The sequence below is a fragment of the Sturnus vulgaris genome, chromosome W, assembly GCF_052056855.1.
Source record: "Sturnus vulgaris isolate bStuVul1 chromosome W, bStuVul1.hap1, whole genome shotgun sequence".
NCBI classification, from domain to species: Eukaryota; Metazoa; Chordata; class Aves; order Passeriformes; family Sturnidae; genus Sturnus; species Sturnus vulgaris.
In genome coordinates this window covers 64,836,055-64,862,585 of record NC_142282.1, presented here as the reverse complement: position 1 = coordinate 64,862,585, position 26,531 = coordinate 64,836,055, and the positions used below count along the sequence as shown (strand labels likewise).

The 26,531-nt window shown below is 43.7% G+C and overlaps 1 protein-coding gene across 1 annotated transcript in view; it reads right to left on the bottom strand.

Annotated features, from left to right (window-relative positions):
• LOC148220315 (E3 ubiquitin-protein ligase KCMF1-like) overlaps positions 1 to 23,920 on the bottom strand; it is a 113,370-nt gene extending 89,450 nt beyond the window's left edge. Inside the window, exon 1 of the mRNA XM_088155670.1 lies at positions 23,756 to 23,920. Coding sequence (XP_088011796.1) covers positions 23,756 to 23,771 — 16 coding nt within the window. The 5' untranslated portion in view covers positions 23,772 to 23,920. The remainder of the gene's footprint in view (positions 1 to 23,755) is intronic.
• Between the last annotated feature and the right edge of the window lie 2,611 nt (positions 23,921 to 26,531).

Here is a 26,531-nt window from a genome sequence, read left to right as displayed (position 1 = left end):
TGGATTTGAGAGTGAAGGAGGGGGGAGGAGAAGCAGTGGAACGTCTAAGGCAATTGTTTTCAAAACACAGAGATAGGAGTTCCATGTCTTGTCCTCCTGGACTGTGTCACCGTGGTGGACAGCAGAGAGAGCTCTCCTTTGCTTTTTGTTAGTTTCTGACTAACTGAAGCAGAGAAGTTCCCCAGAAAGTTTTTTTTCCTTTTTTCCTGGAATTATTTGAACCTGCTCTGGACTGGGGACCCGGGGGAGCACCAGGAGTTTGCACCTGCGGCCCACCGGGGCCTGGCCTGGGCAGCGGCATTTTCCAGTGCCAGAGAGACTGAGAACAGACTGAGACGAGCTACCACCCACAGGAGAGGGACTGTGAATTTGCCATCTCTTCAGAGCAGTGAGAGGTTTTGTTGTTCGGTATTGGTTCGTTGTTTTTTTTTTTGTGCTGGGCAGTCCTGTGCCTGTTGAATAAACAGGTTTTTTCCACTTCTCATCGAGGACATTTCTTTCCCGAACCAGCTGGGGGAGAGGCCACTCAGGTTTGCTTCCTGGGGGGGGCCCTTTGGAAGTTTTCACCTAAATTTGCCCTAAACCAGGACAGCTGGTAACAATTAATATTATTGATAGGAATATGCAGATCCATCAGGTCACCGTGTAGCTCCGAGGTTGGTGTCAGCAGAAAAATGTTGGGGTTTTTGATTATAGGATGATCTACTCAACACCAGGTCTACTGACCTGATGGGATACACCTTTCTCAGAGGGGAAAAAGAGGTTTAACACAGCAGCTAGCAGGGCTCATTGATAGAGCTTTAAACTAGATTGGAAGGGGAAAAGGGACAAAACCAGGCTTGCCAGTGCTGAGTGATGGGACGGTGTGACAAAACTTGAGGAAACAAGCATTAATGGGATCCCTCAATCTACTTCACGAGGTGTTGGCTGCAATGTACCACACCTGAAATGTATTGTAGACAGGTAAAGAAATTATAAAAGAAAGGCCTCATAAAATCAGGCCTGCTCTGCTAAATTAAAGCTAGCCTGTCACTTCTTCTAAGTGCAGCTTGCAAGACCCAGGCAAAAGTAATCTTGAGAACAAGAGTTTGTTAACACGACAACCTATTCTTGGTGAGGAAAACAAGTCTGCATTTGGGTAAACAATGGATCTGTCCCATGAGAATCAGTAAAGAAAATATGTAAACAATTCAAGAATAGCGAGATCTGATGGACAAGTAAAATAGCTTTTACTAATCAATAGAGTAATTGGCAAGAAAGCTATTAACCAATTAAAGTTGCACACAAGATCTATAAAAACTGTATAAAAATGCATTATGTGAATAAAGAATTGGCTTTTCTGCATGAAGAAAATGGAGTCCCAGCTGATTTATTACATCAGAAATGTTTCTATACCATTGCACACAGGATGAGGAACAAACAAGAGGACCTCAAACCTTCGGCCCAGTCCCAGAGATGCGACATCACTGGCATAAGTGAAACCTGGTGGGATGAGTCCTGTGACTGAAGTGCCCTGTTGAATGGTTCCAGGTTCTTCAGGAGGAATAGATAGGGAAGGTGAGGTGAGGGGGGAACTTTATGTAATAGAAAGATTACAATGTATGGAGCTCACAGTTGTCAATGGCACAGTTGAAAGCCTCTGGGTAAGAATCAAGGGATGAAAAAGTAAAGCTGATGTCATTGTGGGAGTCTACGATAGATCTCCTAGCCAGGACAATGATGGTGATGAATTATTCTTTGAGCAACTAAGGGACACTTCCAAGTCAACTGCCCTTGTCCTTACAGGGACTTCAACTTGACAGAAATTAACTGGGAGCATCACACAACCCAGGACAGGAGACTTCTTAAAAACCTGAATGACAACTTCATGCAACAGGTCCTAAGGAAGCCACCTTGGAAAGATGCCCTCCTTGACCTACTGCTTGTCAACAGAGTAGATCTTGTGAGTGAAGCGATTGGCAACCACCTTGGCCACAGCAACCACAAAGCAGTTGAGTTTAAAATCTCTGGTGACAGGAAGAAAAGTGCCAGCAAAACCTCAACCCTAGACAAAAGGAGAGCAGACTTCAAGCTGCACAGGGAACATGTTTTTACAGGTGCTAGGGTCCATCAGTGCTGGTCACTTTTTAAACATCATATCCTAAGGGCACAGGAACAGGCAATTCCCCAATGTTGGAAGTCAAGCAGGTGAGGCAGAAGGGCAGCTTGGCTGAACAGGAATCTTCTCTTGGAAATAAGGTAAAAGAGGAATGTGTATGGCCAGTAGAAGCAAGGTCAAGTGACATGGGAAGAAGACAGAGATGCTGCTCATTTGGATTAGAAGGGAACTTTAAAGATCATCTAGTCCATCTCCCCCTAAACGAACAGGGACATCTGTTGTTGGTTGCTTCCTCCTCACACAGGGCACCAATTGACAGTGGACTCACAACTGACACACATTAGCCCCTTATTATTTTAAAACTCTCATATCTTCTCTCTGTAAGCTTCCCAGGCAGCTCCACAGAACATTGACTCCTTCTCTCTTCCTTCTACATAACTACCTAACCTGCTCTTTGTCCCTCACACAATAGCCTAACCCTTCCTCCTCACAGTACATCCAGCAAACTCCAACTGACTCTCAACCTGCTAACCCACTTTTATAACACCCATCCTCATTGGACATAGTTGTGACCCATTAAGGGCAAGGCTGTTCCCACTCTTTGGTAGTTAGTACAGCTGCAATTTATCAGGGGCAAGAATGCCTTCAGCACTATCTCTATTCTCTTACAATTTGTCCCCCCACAGACATCCTTAACTAGATCAGGTTGTTCAGAGCCCCATCCAATCTAACCTTGAATGTTTCTGGGGATGGGGAAACATTTTAATCTACCCTCTTTTAGTTTAAAACCATTACCCCTTGTCTTATTGAAAAAGGCCCTGCTAAAAAGGCTGTCTGTCTTTCTTATAAGTCCCCCTTGAAGGACCACAATAAGGTCTCCCCAGAGTCCAGCCTAAACAACCCCAACTGTTTCAGCCTTTCCTAATAGGAGAGGTGCTGCAGCCCTCTGAACACTTTTGTGGCCCTCCTCTGGACCCACTCTAAGAGGTCCATGTTTTGTACTGAGGACTCCAGAGCTGGATGTAGCACTGCAAGTGAGGCCTCACCAGAGCAAAGTAGAGAGGCAGAATCACCTCCCTTGATCTGCTGGCCATGCTGCTTTGGATGCAGCCCAGGACATGGCTGTTTTCCGGGCTGCAAGTTCAAATGGCCAGCTCATGTCCAACCTCTCATCCACCAGCACTCTCAAGTCCTTGTTGGCAGGGCTGCTCTCGATCTGTTCATCCTCCAGCCTGGATTGATACCAGGGGTTGCCCCAACCCAGGTGCAGAACCTTGCACTTGGCCTTGTTGAACCTCATGAGGTTCATATATGACCACTTCTCGAGCTTGTCCAGGTCCCTCTGGATGGAATCCAATCCCTCAGGCATGTCAACCAAACCACATGTCTGTAGCCATGGAAAGGGGTTTTAACCCTTTAAGTGCGGCAGAAATAAGATGCACAGCTACATGGTCATCTTTCATGACAGGAAGAAAGAGACAAGTTTATTCAGAAACACACTTGGTTTTATAGCATAACTCGCAATTCCAAGAGTAGAGAAGAGGTGATTGGTTCAGAGAGAAGACACCATGGGGCCTGGTCACACACCACAACAGGTGTTCTATCTTGTTATTAATTCCTTTTTATTTTGACCAAATTATCACCCTGGGAGAAATTCTCCCCAGCCTTGAGCTGGACCAGCTTATCGGCTGGGAACAGAGCTGAAAAGCTCCAGCCTGGAATATTTTTCAGGCTGTAATTTTCTTACTTTCTCAATATGTGTCCCACACATGTCCATGTCCATCTTGTACTAGGGAGCCCAGAACTGGACACAAGATCACATCTGGAGTCCCAAATGCTGGTGCATTTGGTTTGCGTGGGCAGGTTTTGGTAGCAGGGGGGCTACAGGGGTGGGTTGTGTGAAGATGCCGGAAGCTTCCATTATTTCCAATAGAGCCAATGCCAGCCAGCTCCAAGATGGACCTGGCCAAGGCCAAGCCAATCAGAGATGGTAGTAATGCCTATGTGATAACATATTTAAGAAGAAAAAAAAGAAAAAGTTATTGCACAGGATTGCAGCCAGAGAAGAGTGGATTGAGAATATGTGAGACAAACAACCAAGGTCAGTGGAAATGGAGGGGGAGGAGGTGCTCCAAGCACCGGAGCTGTGATTCTCCTACAGCCCACGGTGAAAACCATCATGAAGCAGCTGTGCCCCTGCAGCCCATGGAGATCCATGGAGATGCAGTTACATCTGCAGCCCCTGGAAGAGACCCATGCTGGAGCAGCTGAATGCCTGAGAAGAGGCTATGAATCCATGGTAGGCCTGTGCTGGAGCAGTGTCCTGGCAGGGACCTGCAGACCCATGGAGAGAGGAGACCACGCTAGAGCAAGTTTCATGGTAGGAGTTGGGACCACATGGGGCATTGGAGCAAGCTGTGGTTGAAGGACTGCCTCCCATGAAAAGGAACCCATGCTAGAGCAGTTCATGAAGAACTGTAGCCTGTGGGAAGGACTCACGTTGGAGAAGTTTGTGGAGGACTGTCTCCCATGGAAAAGACCCTAAGCTGGAGAAGGGGAAGGGCTCCTCTCCCTGAAGAGGAAGCAGCAGCAGAAACCACCTATGATGAACTGACTGTAACCCCCAGTCCCTGCCTCCCTGTGCCAGTGGGGTGGGAGGAGGTAGAGCATGGGAAGGAGAGAGAGGTGGAGGGAAGGTGTTTTTAAGATTTATTTTACTTCTCATTATCCTGCTCTGATTTTGACTGGTAATAAATTCAGTAATTTCCCCAAGTCAAGTTTGTTTTGCCCATGATGGTAATTGATGAGTGATCTCTTCCTGTCCTTATCTCAACTCATGAACCTTTTGTTATATTTTCTTTCCCCTGCCCAACTGAGGGGAGTGATAGAGTGGCTTTGGTGGATGCATGACATCCAGCCAGGGTCAAACCACCACAGCTTAATAGAAGGAAACCATCTCTTCCCTCGAGCTGCTACTATACTCTTACTCAAACAGCCCAGTATTTGATAGACCTTCACTAGAAGGGCATACTACTGTCTCATATTCAGTTTATCCTCCAGGACCCTCGTGTCCTTTTCTGCAAAGCTGCTTTCTAGCTAGTTGGTGCTCAGCCTGAACTGGTGTGGGGTGTTTACCTCCCCAGGTGCAGGATTTAGCATTTGTCCTTGTTGAACTGCATGAGGTGCCTAACAGACCATTTCTCCAGCCTATTGAGGCCCTTCTGAATAACAGCCCAGTCTTATAACATATTGACTGCTTCCCACTATTTGGTCTTGTCTGCAAACTTGTAGAGAGGGGACAAAGTTGTGTTATCCAGTTGTTCATAGACATTAAACAGAATTTGCCCCAGTATCCATCTCTAAGAAATACCACTAGTAATTGGCCACCAGTTGGACTTCACGTTGCTGATCACAACCCTACAAGTCTAGCAGTCCATCCTAGTTACAGGGATAGGAGGCAGAGTCCAAATTGCATATTCTACACCCCCTCTAGATCATCTTTAGTGGACTGTCTCTTTAAGACCTGCAGCTGAACCAGGACAGCCCAAGCCACTAGCAGTTGCCCCCATTCAAAGAGGAAATCCAAGACCAAATCAGTTCACATAGCGAGTGACAAAGGGGAGGAAGAACCTTCACAACCAGTGGAAGATACAATCATTGAATCCACGTCCCTGTGTGAGCTGCGTAAAGAGTTCACCTGTCACACAGATGAGTTCATATTGACCTGGCTGCTCCGAATCTGGGATGCCACAGCCAACAATACAAACTTAGATGGTGGTGAAGCCAGGCAACTGGGATCCCTGTCCTGAAATGTGGTTATTAACCAGAAGATTGGGAAAAAAGCAAGAAAATCTCAGCCTCTGGAGGCAACTCCTGTCAAATGAGGGAAATATACCTTTGCAGAGAAGACCTCTACGTGCAGCAAGGCCAGTGGAGCACTATGGAGCAAGGTATCCAGTGGCAAAGAGAAATAGCTGTGATGGAGATAATTTTTTCAGATGATGCACAATTCCCTAAAAGTCTGGACTGCATCCAGTGTACATCACAGATGTGGCAGAAATTTGTACAGCTCGGACCAAAGATATAATTCCACTATTTAGCATCGCTGCAATGGAAGGAGGGAGAAGACAGAGTGAGTGCTTTGGCTATCAAACTCTGGATATATGAAGACACTATTTGCCATCCCATTACAGGCCCATGTCTCAACCATGGAAACAGAACTGGCCAAGCATGTCCAGAACTAGGAAGAGAAAATTGAAGAGGGCCACCAGAAGGAGTTTAAGGAAGAAGCTTTCCATGTCTCACCAATACAGACCAGAGTCTCTGCTATTAGGAGCAGGCACCCCCAGGCCAGGAAGAGAGGTAATCTGTGGTTTTACCTGCATGAACATGGAGAAGACACAAAGAGATGGGATGGAAAACCCACCTCTGCCCTAGCAGCAAGGGTATGTGAGTCGAAAGGAGGAACAACTACCACAGGAAACTCATCAAGGATAAATGCTGCTCCAGTCTCCCATGGACATGCCCCTAGGCAGAAGAGAAGGAATGATGTCATGTCCAATCCTCTGGAAGGGACCTCCAGGTCATATTTACAGGGAAGGAGCAATGAGTACCATAACTAGAACTAGAGGGGCCTTGCCTCTCCTCAGGTAGAGGAAAGTGACAATTGGATCTATTGGACTGTGTGGATCCGATGGCCTGGAACATCAGACCCACAAGTGTATAAGGCTCTAGTTAACATCAGCACATAATGTACCCTGATGTCATCAAGACATGTAGGGACAGAATTTATTTCCATCTCTGGGGTGACAGGGGATTCCAGCAGCTGACTGTACTGGAAGCTGAAGTGAGCTTGACTGAGAAGGACTGGCAAAAACACCCTGTTGTGACTGGCCCAGAGACCCCGTGCATCCTTGGCATAGATTACCTCAGAATCAGGTATTTCAAAGACCCAAAAAGATACCGTTGGGCTTTTGGGATAGCTGCTGTGCAGACAGAAGAAATGAGACCTTGCCTAGTCTCTCAGAAGACCTTTCCACTGAGACTGCTGAGGATTGAAGAACAACGGGTTCCAATTCCTACTGCAACAGTACATCATCAGCAATGCTGCACCAACTGAGATTCTGTGATTCCTATCCATAAGATGATTTGTGAACTGGAGAGCCAGAGAGTGGTCAGCAAAACTAACTCGACCTTTAATAGTCCTATATGTCCAGTGCGTAAGTCCAATGGAGACTGACAGTAGAGTATTGTGGCCTGAACAAAGTCACACCACCACTAAGTGGTGCTGTGCTGGACATGCTCAAACTTCAGTATGAGCTCGAGTCCAAGGGAGCAAAGTGGTGTCACCATCGACATTGCTAATGCATTTTTCTCCATTCCTTTAGCAGCATAGTGCAGGCCACAGTTTATTTTCACCTGGAGGGGCGTGCAATACACCTGGAATCAACTGCCCCAGGTGTAGAAACACAGTCCCACTATTTGCCATGGATTAATCCAGGCTACACTGGAAAAGGGTGAGGCTTCAGAATACTTGCAGTACATTGATGATGTCATCATATGGGGGAACACAGCAGAGGAAGTTTTGAAGAAAAGTACGACTGTAAGCCCTCTCTATCTTGTGACACAGAAGAAAAATTATTTCAAATGGGGCCCTGAACAACAGCCTTTTGAACAAATTAAACAGGAGATTGCTCATGCAATAGCCCTTGGACCACTCAAGACAGGACAGGATGTGAAGAACATGCTCTACACCACAGCTGGGGAGAATGATCCTTCCTGGAGCCTCTGGCAGAAAATATCAGAGGAGAATCAAGGAAAAACCCTGGGGTTCTGGAGTCAGGGATACAAAGGATCCAAGGCCTGTTACACCCCAACTGCATTTATTGAAAGCCACCAGGTTAGTTAATGCTAGAGGTGCTACCAGTTGAGCTGGCTCTGCCCAATCAGAACCCCTGCATACAGCAGATGCAGATAAAATCCCTGTGGCACATATGAGAAATACGTTAGGAAAGAGTTTGGATTAGTCCTGCCTCACGCAAAGGAAAATCCATCTGCAGGATTCTTTTTGCTCAAGGACCAGGCTGCACTTGGTGGGTAATGCAGAAGGAGGGGGAAACACAATGGGTACCTCAAAGGGATTTGATTTTGCATGAGAACCCTCTGTAATGTTGCATTGCCTATATAATACTGGTTGTTGAATGATACTGTGTTTTGGGGTGACTTTATGATACTGTATCCCCTATCATCTGCTTTATGCCCAGACATGGATCCTGTAACTTTAAGTTAGGTCTGGGAGAGGGGGGGAAGCCGGAAGAATTCTTTCTGCGGTTTGTGTTCAAACACACATCCTCCCCCACTCTTTCCCAGCAGAAAGAGGGAGAGTTAATTGCTTTGTATTTAGGTAGCTTCGTTTTTTGTTAGCTGAGGCAAGAAGTTTTCCCAGGACTGCATACAGCATCTCCGTTGACTTCTGTGGCTTCTTCTGGAACTGTTCAGCTTTTCTCTGGTCCAAGAACAGACCATCGCCGGGAGCCAGCGGGAAGGCCCTAGGATGCTGCATCCCAGCTCCGGACCTCAGGAGGAGCCAAGACACCTACAGAAAGACCTCTGAATCCACCAACTGTCTCTGCAGCAAGGTTTTAATATTTAACATTATTCTTTTTTCCCCGTGCCCGCATGCACTCTGTGTGTGTGTTAAATAAACAGTATTTTTCACTTTGTTCCAAGAAATTCCTTTTGTATCAGTGGTGGGGAAGGGAGTGCCAAAACCTGCCTTCTTTAGAGGAGACATTCATTTCAGGACGGTTCCTCCTAAACTTATCTCAAACCGAGACATACTGCCACTGTATACCATAAACACCAGTCAGGGACAAAATGAACTCAACCCAAATCTTGAGGGATGGTCAGTGACTACTGAAATACCTGTGCTTGTGTATATTATATATTATATATATATAGTTTAAGAGGTATTAATTTGAGCATGACATAGATGGTATAGAATAAGGGGTGGAATATGTTCTAGTTACAGGGATAGGAGGCAGAGTCCAAATTGTGTATTCTACACCCCATTACATCATCTTTAGTTGACTGTCTCTAAGACCTACAGACAGAAACGGAGGGTCATCCATTTTTGTTGCTGCAGAGGCAGAAGAGAGTATGTGGGACTGGGAGTTAGGACCACATGGCTGATAGGCACCAGGAGAGGAATAGCCTGCCATACACCACCACTGCCAGGGCCACCACAGCTGCCATTGGGGGCTGCTTGCAGCTTTTGCCAGCCACTGCCATGTGGGAACCCACATCAGCATCTTTGCAGAGTAAATCCTTTCATACCTTCCAGGTTTTGTTTTTGCCCTGAGTGGGAGGGGGGAGGGCAGGTTGCTTTTGCTGGTTCTGTAGGTAAACCATTTTCTTCTGTACTGATGTGCTGTTTGCAAGTTTCACCTAAGTAAAATTGTGACTTCTGTTTTAAACCTCCCCCAGTCTTGTTTTGTTTTCCCCTCCACTGTCATGGGGGAGGGAAGGAGAGTCTCAAACAGTTTGTTGGGTTTTGGGGGTTTTGTTTAAACCATTACACAGTCCAGCTGTCACAGTGCAAGCTGGCTTGTACTGGGCAGTTAATCTGGCCACAGATAAGAGAAGCGGCCTGGCCTAATAGGCCCCCAGAGAACAGAGATAGGACAGAAAGAAGATAGACAAGGATGTGACCCAATGAGTTCCAGCCCAAGCTGCAGAGAGCTATTGGTCAGAGAGCTGAGCAGCCTGAACTCAGAACCAATCACAGGCGCTTACCCGGGAACATTAAAAAAGGTATTTAAGGTGAAGTCGGGGGAATAAGGAGGCTATTTGTCACATGGATCATAGAGTGCAGAGTCCTCTGTCTCAAGCACTGCGCCAGTCACTGCGACAAATGGTGAGTCCCGACATGATCTGACATAGCCATACTGCCGCGAGCAGGGGAGACAGGGCCGTCCAGAGAGACAGGAAGCTCTGGCCAAGAGTCAGGTTCGTCTGAGAGACGGGAAGAAACTTTAGCCAAAGAGCTGAAAAAACATGGGAGGCATCTTTTCTACAGACACACATCCGGCAATACAGGTATGGACAGAGTTTTTGGAGGAATGGGAAATTGAATATGAAGAGGAATCACTTTTTGATTTAATACTATGGACAAAAGAAAAGGGGGTAGAACCAACTGCAGAAACTGCACTAGATATAGACTACTGGACTAAAATTGGAGAAGAAATACTAAATGCTGCTTTAAAAAATGATAAAAATGCAATTAAAGCTTTAAAACCTTGGAGAATTATCTTAAAGTTGATAAAAGAGATAAAAGTCGATTTATTTAGCAACAGCATGGAAGAAAATGTACTTACTCCATGCAGAGAGACTTTACTGCCAGGCAAATACTCAGCGGCCAGCTCAGAGACCCCTAATCCACCCCAAGCCGCTGTGGGGAAACCCAAGAAAAACCCCAAAGATGGTGGCGACCTCATGGCAGAAAGAGAGGTCGGGGAACAATCCCAAGATGGCGGCAACCACGTGGATACAGGCGGGAGAAGACAAACTCAGTCTAGCTCATGGGGTGCAGCTCCGCCCCAAGCCCAGCCCTGGTGGGCCATGGGTCTGGCCCTGGTCCAGCTCTGGTGGGGCGTGTCTCCAACCCAGCCGTTGCAGGGCGTGTCTTCACCCCAACAAAAGGACATAATACCGCCCCGAGTCGTCATGGAAACCCATGCCGACCCCCAAGAAGAGGCGTGCCATGATGACATCATACCAGGAGTGACACACGACAAATGCAGAAGTACATTGGGATCGAGACATACCAACACCAAAGCCCCGAGAACAACTCCGGAACCGAACTTCAGCACCGATTCTACTGCGACCACAGCACCCACAGCTTCTTCACATCAGAAGCCAAGCATGGAACAGCTCCAAGAAGTCACTGCACAGAGGAACAGCCAAGACACCCAGGAATGGGACACAAGCTCTCCAGCTAATAGCCTCCAAACAGCAGCTCCAGACCCACTGATGTTCTGAACAGAAGCCATCCCCATTAAAGACCCGGTAACCTTCTGGTCAGTGGTAAAACAAAGGGCGATAGGGTGTGGGGATATAGAAACAGCTACATTGATTTCTGTGCCACTGTATTCACCATCACCAGGAAACTGGCAACAGGGGGAGGGAACAATTGAAACTTTCCCAGTAAGTAATGGGACAACACCTAACCAATAGGTACACTTTAAATGGCAAATCCTTTTAGAGCTATGCCAAATAGCTACTAAACATGGGTTTGGATCCCCAGCTGTTGCAAAACTGCTTCAATTTATAACTTCCAGTGAATTAACCCCTTATGATATAAAGCAAATTGTGAAATTACTCTGTACTCCACTACAATATATGATATTTGAATCAACCTGGAGAATATATGCAGAGGAGCAAGAGTTACAAAATTCGAGATTATCACAGCAAGATCTGTGCTTTGGGGTGGGGGTTCCCCAACTCATGGGAATACGTCCCATGGAGGATCCTCAAACCCAAGCACATTTAAATTCTGCAATATTAAACCAGGCAAAAGAATTAGGGATGAGAGCCCTAAATAAGGTTACAAACATGTCTGTGCCAACCCAAGGATATAGAAACATAAGACAAAGCCCAAGTGAACTATATATACAGTTCATAGAGCAATTGCAGGATACCATAGAAAACCAGGTAGCTAATAATGATGCAAAAATTGAGTATTGCTACAACTAGCATGAGATAATGCAAATGAGGACTGTAGAAAACTTATAAATGCATTGCCCAAAGAAAATCCATCCTTAGAAGAAATGATTAATGCATGTGCTAAGGTTGGAACTGCATCACATAACATGGACATGTTAGCTAATTCTATTGCAGGTGCAGTAAGGCTGAGAGCACATCGCTTCAATCAGAGACAGCAAAGCCACATAAAAGCGAACTGTCCCAAAAAACCTGCCTTACAGAAGAAGGCTTGAGGACAAGGTAACCTCAATTCACCCTGTAATAGAGGTAGAAAACCCAGAACAGTAAAAATGAACATTAGAAAACTTAAACACACAAACCGAGGCAATGCAAAAAGCAATGTTCACCTTCAGCAGAGCTCAACAACTACTTCATCCACCTCTAACTTGACTTTGACAAAGTCTGTATATCTTGCAAGTTTTATTAAGTCAATATTTGCATTGTAAACGTATTTTCTTACAGTTGCTAAAGGAGTATTTTATCAGAGTTGCAAATATAGTCTACAAATTTTTAAGTGGGTATTGAAGTTCACAGTAGAAATGTTTGCTAACTTTATTCATATATGTTGCAATAGCATCATACTCAATCATCTATCCTGAGAATTTTAAAAATCTTGTTCAACAAAACAGATCTCTATGGATCAGTTTAGTAAAGGATATTTCATTGGCAAATCACAATTACAAAGTTTTCTAAAGTACCTACCTCTTTTCACTTCTGTTTACAACGTTTAAAATTTATTAAAGGTTTGTTTTAAAATATCATAGAAAATTTTGCCTAGTCTAAAGTTTCAACTCTGGCCATGTTGAGATTTTAACTAAGCAAAAGGAAATGTTTATCATCAAAGCCTTCTCAGTCTATTTCAATTGTGGCCAAATTGGAATTTGACTGACAAGGAGAAAAGATTATAAAATCCAGATATTTCTGAGTTTAAAATGAAAATAAGTCATTTTGACTAGCTAATTTAGCTTTGCAAAAGCAAAAACCTTTTCATTTGGGATAAACATAAAGAATCTTATCCAAAGAAGGTTCTCCTAAGTTATCATTTAAAGGAAAACTCCTCAACAGTATTAAAAACTAAAATTGGATCGTAACATATCAGTAAGTATAATTCTTACCACATGGAAGTAATTTAAAGGTGTATGTTTTGTTTCTTGTTCTAAATTCTAAAAACAAAAAAAGGGGGAGAAAGGATAGATAGACACGTACGTTTTTAATTGAAAGTTTTAAGTTAAGTGGTGTCTTGTTTTTTAAAAATGTTAATGATTTGGAACTAAGTGCTTCTTGTTTAATGTTGAATTGTAACATTGTAGTTACTAAGCATTGAACCTGTAACATGTCAAGCTAAAAATTATGTTAACAGTTTTCTAAATAAAAACACCACAACTCCAATGATACATCAAGCACATCAATAATTTGGAATACTAAGCTAATAAAATTCAATAATAAAAATTTACATTTTAAGGAATTGCGGCAGTAAATATTGCAACTTTTCTAAAAGATGCAATTTCAAACCTAGCCAGCCTGTTAAGCAGGCAAAGTACCTGAGTGAAAATCCCAGTTCATCTATTAGACCTTAAGAGCTCATGTATCATTGGTTGAGAAAGTAAATGACAGAAATTGTACCTACCTCACAGAGTTATAGAGATTGAAATAACAGAGTTGTTTGTTTAAAAAATATTTTACTGTTTACAAATTGTTTTGTTAAGTTGGAATTTTGCACAGTTCTAAAACTGAACGTTATATTAAGTTATAATTTTAAAAGAAGAAGTTTAAAGGTTTATGGTTATAGAGTTAAGTTATAACAATTTAACTGCTTAACATAGAAATATATGTGAAACCAAAAAGTGCTAAATTCACCTGACCACTCTTGAACATAAGCACTGCAGCTTCTGATATGTGGAACTCATCACCATCCAAAAAAGCCAAATTTATTAAGCTAGGTAAAAAACCCTATTCCAATTCACTTTATGCTGTCAATGTCATCTTGCATGCAAAAGGGCCCTTGCAAGTAAGATTACAGAGAACAAGCTGCACATTTGTGTTTTAAAATTTTCTTCAAATTAATAAAAAAGAAACGGAAAATTGTCACAGTGCAAGCTGGCTTGTACTGGGCAGTTAATCTGGCCACAGATAAGAGAGGCAGCCTGGCCTAATAGACAGGGCCCCCAGAGAACAGAGATAGGACAGAATTGGTGACAGACAAGGATGTGACCCAATGAGTTCCAGCCCAAGCTGCAGAGAGCTATTGGTCAGAGAGCTGAGCAGCCTGAACTCGGAACCAATCACAGGCGCTTACCCGGGAACATTAAAAAGGGTATTTAAGGTGAAGTCGGGGGAATAAAGGCTTTTTGTCACATGGATCATAGAGTGCAGTGTCCTCTATCTCAAGCACTGCACCAGTCACTGCGACATCCAGCTAGTTTTCCACCCATCTTATCATCCACTTCACCAAATTTGTGAGGCATGCAGACCATGCAAAGTGTTTCTAAAGTCAACATATACCATTTTTCCCCTTGTCCACACAGCCAGTCATGCAAGGAGGGCAATCAGGCACAACTTATCCTTGATAAACCCATGCTGGCTGCTTGTAATCACCTTTTTGCACTTTATATTCTTAGACATGACTTCCAGGAGGATTTGTTCCTTAAATTTCCCAAGGACTGAGGCAAGGCTAACCAGCCTGTAGTTTCCCAGACCCTACATCTTGAAAACTGACAATGTTTGGTTTTGTTCCTCCCCAAGTCATCCGCCAATCACTATGGCCTTTGAGAGAAGACAGAGTGGGCTCACAATAACATGAGCCAATTTCCTCAGCACCCTCAGAGGCATCTCATCTGGTCCCATAGACTTGTAACTCTGCAATTGGCTTAAGTGGTCCCTAACTTAATCCTTGGGTCCCTAAATTAATCCTTGTCTACAGTGGGCAATATTTCACTCCTGCAGACTGTCACTAGGCTCTGGTACCTGAGAGGCCAGAATGCAGATCTTACCAGTGAAAACCAAGAGTCCTGGTTTCAGCTGGAAAAGAGTCCATTTTCTTCTTAGTAGCTAGTACAGTGCTGGGTTTTGGATTCAGTATGAGAATAATTTTGATAACACACAGATATTTTGGCTGTTGCCCAGCAGTGCTCACCCAGAGTCAAGGACTTTGCAGTGTCTCATGCTCTGCCAGTGAGCAGGTGCAAAAAAGCTGGGAGGGAGTAAAGCCAAGACAGATGACATGAACTGGCCAAAGGGATATTCCATAACATAGAGCTGGGAGTGGCTAATCACTGTTTGAGGACTGGCTGGGCATCAGTCAGCAGCTGATGAGCAATGGTACTGTGCATCACTTGTGTTTCTTCAGTTTTATTCCCCCCTCTCTCCTTTTCATTACAGTTAATTATTTTATTTTAATTATGTTGGGGGTTGAATTGTTCCCTTTTCTTTCTGTGGAATTTTTCCCATTGTTATGCGAAGTATTTGTGGCTACACCTTAGTAGCAATAGTTTTCTCTCACAGGGGGGTGGGGGATAGGGGGAGACCAGAAAAGGAAAGGTGGGACAGGGGTCTGGACGCTGGCTCTCGCTCTCTCGCTTCGCTCGTGGAGTGGAAGGAGGATGGCCAGTGCTCCGATCTAGCATCTTCCCTGCCATCCCAGCGCCAAGAGCCGCGTTCCCTGCCGTCAAACACCGCTCTGCTGATTTCCCACTTCATCCTACTACCTCCAGACACTCTGCCGAGCACCACGACCAACACCGTGAGGGGGGAGTCGCTCCTCCATCCCTCTCACACCTGGGCCGCTGCCGTCATCACCCAGCCCTCTTCAACTGCGCGGGACCTGCCCTGCCCCCACAGCACCGGTAACTGAGCGCAGGGAGAGGGAGCCTGTGGCCAAAAGGGACTGGAACTGAGCTATACTGTTCTGTTTTGTTGTCAATTTTTATAGCTGTTGTTGTTTCTGCTGTTTTGCCTTGTTAGATATCAGTAAAGAACTGTTATTCCTATCCCCATATCTTCTGCCTGACAACCTCTGTTTTGAAACTATAATAATTAGAAGGGAGGGGGTTGCACTCTGCATCTCAGGAAAGGGGTTCTCGCTTTTCCTTAGCAAAATACCTGTCTTTCAAACCAAGACAAATTATTAACCTGTTCTTATCTCAACCCACAAGTTTTACCTTTTTTTACCCCCCGTTCTCCTCCCCATCCTGCTGCAGAAGGAGAGTGAGCAAGCTGCTGTGTGGTGCTTATTTGCCAGCTGGAGTTTCCCCTCTCTTAATTTAAGTCTAATCTTAGAGAACATTGATGATTCTTCACAGAATCACACAATATTCTAAAGTTGGAAGGGATCCACAAGGATTATCAAGTCCAGTTCTCAAGTGAATGGCCCATAATTAAACCATGACACTAAGGCAAAATGGCACCTAGTACCCAATTACCTCAGCCTTTTACATGTTCATTGTGAAGAAAACTGGGCCTTTTGCTGCCCATGTAACCCTTCCAGCTGTCCTCCACATCCCTCTCTAGTTGCAACTCCAGCTGATCTCAGGCTTTCCTAACTCCATCCCTGCATTCTCAGACAGTGTTCTCAGCTCCCCACATCTCTATAAAGACTTTTGATACATTAAAGATTACCCTAGCATTACCATTGGCATCCACATGTATTCGCAAAAAGGGATAGATGAGGCCTTGCTCTTTCTGCCACTGTCCAAATCCAGGTACCTGATAGGCAACAAGCCACCCAAGACTGCAAGTCAGGCTAGCAGATGAGTGCCTCGCTCCCCCACAAGAGGTTTCCAACCACCATCACCCTCCACTAACTCTGGTGAAGAATCTTTCATAATTCTTTTTTTTTCAATAAAAATTAACATTTAAGTGAAGCTACTATGCTTTTTTAATTAGAGAATGTGTGAAAACCCATCCTCTGAAAATAAAAATCTGATCCACAACAAAAACATTATGCAGCTTCATTTTTAGTCTAATGCAGCTAGAAGATACATCATTGCCTACAGCTGGCAAAAAGCAAGTTCCTAATTCTGTCAACACCAGATGGCAGCAGATCAATATACTGTAAAGAAAAAATAGAAATACAATTTAATTAGCTTCCAAATCATATTAGGAAATTTTATTACAAGAAGAGAGAGTTCACCTTCATTTCTAAAAAACAGAAAAATCACATAAAAAGCCAAAAACCATCAATTTCTGCATGTCTAGAAACTGAAAACACATTAAGACCACTACTTAGAGTATTTTTATTTGGGTTTTAGTGAGAGTACTAAATTGGGGAGTACCATTCCTAAATCCCAGCAGCCATTCAAAAGACTCATTTTTGCTCAGCAGATCTATGAGCAATCTGAAATAATCAAATGCCCTTGAGAAAATGCTCACCCTCACAAGAAATGGATCTCTCGTAGTTAGCACCTTCTTTAAAAATATGAGATGCACATAAAATGTGACTCAATGTCCAAGTGGAAACCAGTAACAAGTAGTGTCCCTCAGGGATCTTTATTTGGACCAATACTGTTTAATATCTTCATTAATAACATTGATACTGGGACTGAGTGCACCCTCAGTAAGTTTACAGATGACACCAAGTTGAGTGGTGCAGTTGATTCCCTAGAGGGAAGGGATGCCTAGAGGGACCTTGAGAGGCTTGAGGAGTTGGCCTAGGGAATCCTCATGAAGTCCAACAAGGCCAAATGCAAGGTCCTGCACCTGGGTCAGGGCAACCCCTAGGTTCAATACAAGCTGGGAAATAAATGGATTGAGAATAGTACTGCAGAGGAGTTGAGGGTACTACTGGATAAAAAATTGGACATGAGCTAGTAGCATGTTCTTGCAGCTCAAAAAGCCAACTGTATCCTGGGCTGCATCAAAAGAAGCCTGGCCAGAGGGTTAAGGGAAATTATTCTCCCCCTCCGCTCTGCTCTTGTGAGACCTCACCTGAAGTACTGTGTCCAGCTCTCGGGTCCCCAGTAAAAGACAGACATGCACCTGTTAGATGAGGTCCAAGAGGGCCACAAAAGTGTTCAGAGGGCTGAAACACCTCTCCTATGAAGAAAGGCTGAGAGAGTTGAGATAGACTTTATCATGGTCTTTTAACAGTTAAAGGAGACTTATAAGAAAGACAGACACTTTTACCAAGGCCTGTAGTGACAGAACAAGGAGCAACAGTTTTGAACTGAAAACAGGTGGTGAGACACTGGAACAGGTTGCCCAGAGAAGTTGGAAGATTGCTCCATCCTTGGAAGTGTTCAGGGTCAGACTGGATGAAGCTTCAAGCAGCCTGATCTAGTGGAAGATGTCCCTGCCCATGGCAGGGGGGTTGGCCTACATGATCTTTAAGTTTAAAGACCCTTTCCAACCCAAAGTATTCTTTGATTTGATGCTGCACATAAGATGGTCTCACCCATGGGCTGTATTCTCATGTTTCCTTTTAAGAATACATGACAGAAACATACAACTCTATCACCCTACTGTTTTACCACATCAAGACAGCACAGTTCTCTATCCTAAGAAATTATGCATACACAGATACAAGCTTGATATTTCATCAATTCATTACAGAGCAATTTTTAAGAAGGTAGCATTTGGGGAGGCGCTCTAGCCTATAAAGTCTACCTGTAACACAGAACTTGCATACACCTAGTACTACTTTAAAGAAACTTTTCAACATCTCAGCCCATAGTGGCTCCTGCAGGAGATCCTAAGCATGAATTGTTTTCCTCCTATGTACTGCCACACATGGCATAGCAGTAACCACCTTAGAGCATTGGTAATGTTGCTTTGCAGAACACTCATTCAGAAATAGCTTGGTACCTCATACCAGCCTCCTGACAATACCAACAGACGTCCAAAACTTTTTAAATCCTGCATTAGCCTGTCAAAGAGGGGTATGGTATAGCAAAGGTCCTAATGTAGCAGTTGTAATATTGACCACAGAATGTATTCTACAAAAATAGCTCAAACTTTTTCAAGTTAGAGCTAATGAACAGGTCTGCTTTTGTTCTGCAGCATTTGCAGAGGCCTTAGAACAACCACAGGTAGAAAACAAAAGGATTCCCAACTCTGCTGTTTATATACAACTTCTCTAACCTCCTGAACTTTTATTTTGTATTGAAATATATAAATCTATTGATTCAAAGGTATTGCCTCATTTGAGCCAAAAGAAACTAAAGCGGCATAGACTACTATAACTGCATGATACAGCTGAGACTCAAGTCCTTACTGTCACAAAAAAAGAATGCAGGCAGCTTCTTGCAGTTTATAGAGGTTTAACACATTATTCTACACAGCTAAGAAAATCAAATTTTTTCAAAAACATTAATTAACAAAGAGCATTTGAGCAAAGAGAACAATGTGTTTGGAGCAAGTTAACATGAAATTCAATACAAGCATCACAAGCAGAAGCCATTAGCTGCTGATCTGATACAGTTATTCAGAAAACATCCGCCATAGCACCCCCAACCAATTATTATTTCAAACTGCTGTGTTGGGGGTTTTTAATTCCTGAATAGACTGTCATATTTTTACATATGATTCTCAACAATCCTATAAGAGATGAGTTCCTTATTCAGCTTTCTGGTCACACTGCTTAAATCATTCCTGCTTCCAGGATACAAGAAACAGATTAACTCTTCCCACCATTATATAGTATAAAACCCACCCATATATGTGAAAACACCATTTAAATACAATTTCTTCAATATGATGCCATGTGCTTAGCCTAATAATTTGTGCTCTGCAGATCCCATTCTTTCAGGCAGCTATCTGAAATGTCTATAGCAACACCTACCAATACTAGTTTGATCCATGAGGGTCACAGAACTACTTTAAGAATAGCCTTTACTTATAAGGCTCCTATGATAAAGTCAAGCCAGTTTGCAGAAGTGAAAGCCATCCAACTAGCCCTAGAGATTGCTGAGAGAGAAAAGTAGTCTGCACTCTATACTGACTCTGGATGGTGGCTAATGTCCTATGGGGGGTGGCTACAGAAATGGAAGACCAGCAATTGGCAACATAGAGGCAAACCCATCTGGGCTGCTGCATTGTGGCAGGACATCACTGCATGGGTAGAAAACATGACCCTGAAGGTATGTCATGTAGATGCACGCGTGCCCAAAAGCCTTGCCACTGAAGAACATCAAAACAATGAACAGGTAGATAAGGCTGCCAAGATTGAAATAGCTCAGGTAGACTTGGACTGGGAGTGGAAGGGTGAGCTATTTATAGCCCAATGGACCCATGAAAGATCAAGGCATCTAGGAAGAGATGCAACATACAGATGGGCTCATGATCGAGGGGTGGACCTGACCATGGAGGTCATCACACAGGTTATTCATGAATATGAAATGTGCTGCAATCAAGCAAGCCATGAAGAAAGAACAAACCTAATCACTTGAATAAAACCCTCAAGGTACTTTGAAATCTTCAAAAAGGGCTCCAACCTTGAACCAAAGATTGTAAAAGGTATGAGTCAAGCAACTGCTTGTACTCACTTCTGAACTCAGAAATACTTTCTTTCTATAATGTCTTATCTGGTCCTCCCCTGCGTACAACAGTCTCCTTCCCTTTACACCCTTGACAAGTCAGAGCACAACAAAGATAATATGTGGCTATTTAATTTCACAGTGTATGCACTCAAAAAGGGCTCAATTAGATTTCTTGGCACAATCTAGTTCTGGCACATCCCAACTCCTGAGTACTCAACTTGACAACCTTGCTGTTCTGAACAGCTTCTTGAATGCAGTAACATTTTTCATATCTCACCAATAAACACAGTAGCAGTAAAAACAAGCATGATTATCTATACTTATACCCTACAACCTTTCCCAAGTTGATACCAGTGAAGTAAACACTAAGGTACACAAAAAGTTAGTTTTTCCATATTGCTTTTCCTCTCGACACAAGTTAATTTCACTCACCTTGTTTCTTGGAAGACCTTCTAATCACTCCAGCTCAAATAACTGTCCTATTTGCAAAGATTTCTATCCTACTCTTCCCCTTCCTCACATCCTCCACTCTCTCGATAATTCTCCAGTTCCATATGCATTCTACTTTCGAAGGTATGCAGCAGTCAACGGCAAAAAGTCAACGGTTAAATTTATTCTCTCTTTTCCTGTCTCCCAACCAACTTCTTATCACAACAGGACTTAATTTCTCTCCACAAAGTAAAGAAAGCATCAAGAGACTGATTAAAAGTAAGCTTATACCTCCATTAGACACTTATTTAAGAGGCCTGAGACATTGGAATTCCAAATTCTCCAGCATTTATCTTCTCAAAAACACCCTTCCCCAGCACAAAACTGATTCTGGAAAAACCAAGCCATTTTGACAAAAAAACCCACAGAGCAGTTATACAATTTATTAGCACGTCTGAAGCTCACTTTTCTCCTATACCTTATCCTTGCAAGAACAACTTCCATCATCTTACAGACTGAGAACTTTCAGCCAACCACAGGCCCTATATCAAGGCAACTTATCCTAACCTTATAACTAATATAAAATTAACAACGCATTAAATGAGGAATAAAAGAAAAATATTAAGAAAACTCAAGACAAACCAGGTTCCTATAAAATCTATCACAAAAGTACAACTGTTGCTGCAGCTTTATCTTTTCAGCTTTGATGAGGTTTTTCCTTCCTAATATAGGATATTTATGTCAACAGTGTAACATTACCATCAATGGTTTATTAGAAGATAACTATTTTCATTTTTTAAAAACTGCAACTTCAAAGGACACCAACATACCCATTTCCAATTTTTTAGAAAACCATGCTTAACATTATTTCCATATTTAAATTTCTGCTGATAAGACTAAGAAAAACATTATTCCCTGCACTACAAACAAAACACACACCAGAAGAAAATGAAAACATAGCCTCTATCAATCAGGAACACATTTTTTTAATTATCTTTTAATAAAACATCATAACACATTATACTACTTTTGTGGCTTTAACCAGTGTAATCTAACAAGCCCGCATCCTACTACCCTGCTTTAAATCACATACCATGGATATGTATCACAGCAGCAGTTTACAGAGTACTTTTTCCAACAAAGCCACAAAACCTTTTTTATTAACCGTTATTTTACTTCTTCTTGTTCACATTTGCCTCATTATCTGCATTATCATACACTCTTTGGGAAAAAACCCAAAAACAACCAACAGGCAGGGGAAAAAAACACAAAACCAAAACCAAACAAAAACAACAACAACAAAAAAACAAACGTAAACATCAACCCCACACACACCACCAAAAACAAATAACAAACACACACAGCACACCACATGTTAATCAGAAAAGAAACAAGAGGATTTAGTACTTTTACTAGAAAAAAGGGTTGGTAGATTTGGTCAAGTGTGGTCTTAGGCAAGCGCACACACTAACAAAATGCTCTAGCTATACACCAAATAGCCATCACACCAATCCTCCATCTAGAAGTATTAATCCCAAAAATTGAAGTCTTCCAGCACATTGCTTTCAAAACATCAAGATTAAATAAAGATATCTCAATTCCTTTTAAAAATATTATTCTCACAGTTCTAGGAGAATCAAAATTATGTATAGAGACAGGTGTTAAATTTAGTTCCTAACAGAGCCAAAAATTATCCTTTCAAGATATAAGGTAGAACTTCTATACAATATTTTTATTAGTGCAATTACCAATAAAAAGGGGTAGAAAACCAAGCAAATTTATTTACACATAACTCCTCTCTACATTAATTCCCTTCTTTCATTTTTCTCTCCATTCTCCTCACTTTTTTTTATTAATCCTTAATTATCCCCTTCATATACCCATAGCAAAAGAAAAAAAACAAAAAACCACAACAACAAAAAGAACAAAAGAAAGAAAAATCCACCAAAAAGAAGAACAAGGACAAACACACAAAATACTTAGATGATGACCTCTACAAAAGCTACTACTAGATTGGCATGTTTCCTCTTTTTAAATACAAAACTTGAAAATATATTACTTCTCAACCTGACAAAGCTACCAAAATACAAACTACACTCGAACAAAGCACTCTTTCTCCCAATCCCAACACCACAGCCAATTACCTGCACAAGTTCCTTCTACACCTACCGTGCAACCCCCTCCCCATCTTCATTATACCCAAGACCACACCCCAATCCACTTCTCCTGGATGCCAGGCCACCCTTCTTGCATCACCTCCCTCCAAGCACTGCTCTCCCCGAGTCTTATGCCCCACAATCCCTTTTCCTCCTCCTCCACACCCTAAGAAACCTGAGGGTACTTCCCCTTACAAGGTGCATATCATGCCAAGCCCACCTCCTCTTCTTCTGCACTCCTCCCTTCACATCATGCCATTCAGAACTCCCGGGGTACATCAGCAAGCCACTCTGATTGATGCTCACCCCACATACATACACCTTCCTCCTTTCCCCCAAAACAGATTCCTTCAGGCACATCTCTCAGGCTCATCTTTCAAACAGTGAAGTAGAAGTAAGAGAAGTGAAAATAAACAGCTCTTCTGTCTCCTACCCTCTATTATCTGCCTCTGACACACTCCTTGTCCGGGGCGAGGCAAGGCCCAAGTCGCGGGCTAGTGAGGAGTGGCAGAGACCAGGCCCACTTCAAGCTGCAGTAGGCCCTTCGGCCCTTCAACCTCAGCAAGCACAGGCCTGGCGTGCGTGCTTAGTGGCGATAGAAAAAGAACTCAAGAGTCTACACGACCACGGCCTCCCCTCCTGCAACACTACAAAGCAAGGCTTGGCCGCCGCCTTCCTCCTCCCACCATGGCCACTTTTCGCGACTGACTCCACAGGCCCCGCTCTCAGCGACGGTGCCGCCATGTTGACCCACCTCACACAGCGGCAAGCGAGGCCGTACAGGGCTCAAGGACATCCCCCCCCCCCCCCCCTCCCCACCGCGGTCGTGGGTCTCTCACCTTCATGTCGGGACATCCTAATGTAGAGGCTGCTGCCCAGGCCTTTCCCTAGGCTCCCGCTGGGCTGCTCAGACGTTGCTTTAGGCCAGGTCCGTCCCGCCTTACGCACTGACCCCCAAACGCAAAGCGAACAAGCAACAAAAAAGGGAAAGAAATGGGGAGGCGGAGGGGGGGGGGGGGGGGGGGGGGGGTGAAGCAAAGAGGGATTTGTTTCAACGGCCTTAGCCAGCCAGCCGGCCGGGGCCGGCCTGTCTATGTCTCTCCACCTCCCTCTCTATCTTCCTCCCTCCGGGGGGGCGGATCCACCAGCAGTGACTTCCCAGGCGCCACGATACAGTGAATCATACGCCCCTCTTCCTCTTCCGCCGCTTTAATCCACACCCCTCTTCCTGAGCTCCCACCTCTATTCCTTCTTCTGTTGTTACTGTAAGAACAGACTGCTCGCACCCCTCGGATCTTTCCTGCCCTAAGATCAAGGTCTCCCAGTTTCTTTCCTTCTCTACCTGTTTGTTTGGTTTTTTAAATTATTTTCCTCTTTTTTCTTCATTCCTCCTCTGTCCGATAGCCACTGCTATTGCAAACGGGAAGGAAGAGTAAGTACGCAGCCAATAGAAAGGAGGATCGGCACCACTCAGCGCAGAGAAAGTTACGTGTAACTGGATGGGTTTCTCCCCTTCTTCCTCTAAATTAGGAGAGACTGCTTTCTCCTGGCATTCCCCAGAGATACGGCCTCCTTCACCATTTTGGCCTCTGACAATTGCCCATGTGCCACGGGAGGCAGAGAGAAGAACACCCCTGCTTGTCCCTGTTATAGAACATACCGTTGTAGTGGTGGGGGCTGCCCTTCTGCGAGTGCACGGAGGTCTCCCTCCTCCCCTAGTAAAGACGCCAGAGAGTGAGGAATGGCAGCAACCCGATGTCAGCCTTGAGGAAAGGGATAAGCTCAGCGAGGTGGTTCATGGTACTTCCCATTTCCTCTCCTTTCCAGTTTGGCTTGTAAAGCCCTGTCATTTGGGGAGGTGTAGCGAGCAGTGACACGTGCTCTGATGCTTCCTGCCCTGTCCTGGCTGCCTGACTCCCGAAAAACTGAGAGTGCTTGGGTAACTTCTCAATCAGCTGAGAAAGGTAAATGACGGCCTGCCTGCAACAGCTACCGTATTGCATATGTGTGGGTTTTACCTAGTCTTGATAATTTTCAGTGTTTCTGCTTAGGCTGCAAAGTGCTGAGAGGTGAAGAGTGGGCGACCTTGTGGCCACAATGAAATAGTGATTTGTCATAGGCGAACTAAGCCATTTCAGTGGGATATTCACATACTTTTAAGTGCATTTTTCCCCATTCTGTCTTTTAATAGTATTAGGCTACAAAGGATAGGGATGTGTTTCAGAATGGGGAGGGGGAGCTCCAAACCTTGCACAGCAATGAAAATAATTAGCAGTTTTGTTGTGATTTTTTTCTGGTTTCCTAGAAACAGGAAAACATCCCCATCAGCTCTTTTATCTCCACCATCCTACCTGCTACTTTGTGCCCAGATATAAATATTTTCTTTCAGCTCTGCAGCATACCCATTGCTCTTACTGATCCACTTCCTCTTTCTGCAATAGCTGGGATCTCTAAGAGCACAGGGATGCAGTCTCTGTCCCAAAGCCTGGGTCTTGCTGCTTTCACAGTAATCACTAACAGGACATTCACAATTACTCAGTCTTCTGCTTCTTTGCAGCAGTGCCCTAAGGCAATCAGTGACTGTTGGTAGTGCCTCTGTGTGGGAGTGTGTGCTGGGCTTTGCACCACTAATTAGTGGTTTCTCATCAGTCTCGTCTGTTTCTGTTCGGAGCCAGGATTATTAGAAAGGCAATTGAGACGGTTTCTCGTGTTCGGACTTGGATGTTTATTATATCTTATCAGAGAATAACAAAATAAAACAGTACCTCTAGCTCCTTGCTAGAAGTAGGAAAAATGGCTCTCAGCTGAGCCTGCTTCAAGGCCTTTTAAAGCTAAACAGACCAGTAAAAGTTTAACACCTATATTATTTATACTTTTGACCCAATAATAGATTCCCATGACCCTTAGAGTGACTTTCAACTGACCAACCAGAGGTTACTACTTAAGTTCCATGAAGAAGAAGGAAGAGAAGAAGATGAACAAGAAGAAAAGACACCACCCAAAATTCTCCATCTTGTCCCCTAACTACCACTATACTGTAAAAGCCTCAAATTTAAAACCCATCACCCAGTGAAAACACACACATCTAACCCTCTACACATTTGTGATTTCTAACTCATTATTCATTCACAAGTCTTCTCCAAGGTTTCAGGTCCAGAGCAGTGTTTTCAAGGGGGTCTGTGCCAGGAAGCACAGAAAGCTCAAAAACTTCAGATTCTTGAGATCCAACAATTCCCGTCTCTTTGAACCAAAAACACTGCATTGACCTAAAACCCCAAGGTTCCCAGTCTTTTCATGTGGGATGAAAGACGTTCTTCTTCAAGACCGCAGTTTACGTCTGCATGGTTGTATCTTTGCTTCTGGGGGCATCTGCTTGCGTCTGCGGCTGAGAGGGTCCCACGTTCCTTGGAGGAATTCACTTCAGACCGGCACCTGTGGAGACTCAAAAAACAGACTTTTCTCCACCTTATTAGTTGGAATGGATCTTTAAATTTTGCCTAAAATTTAATTTTGCCTGGAAAAACCTGTGACCTGGAAAGTGAACCAAACAAGCATCTGGACGACCTAACAATGCAAGGCAAGTTCTGCTGCTATTACATTTGAGAAAGTCTCTTG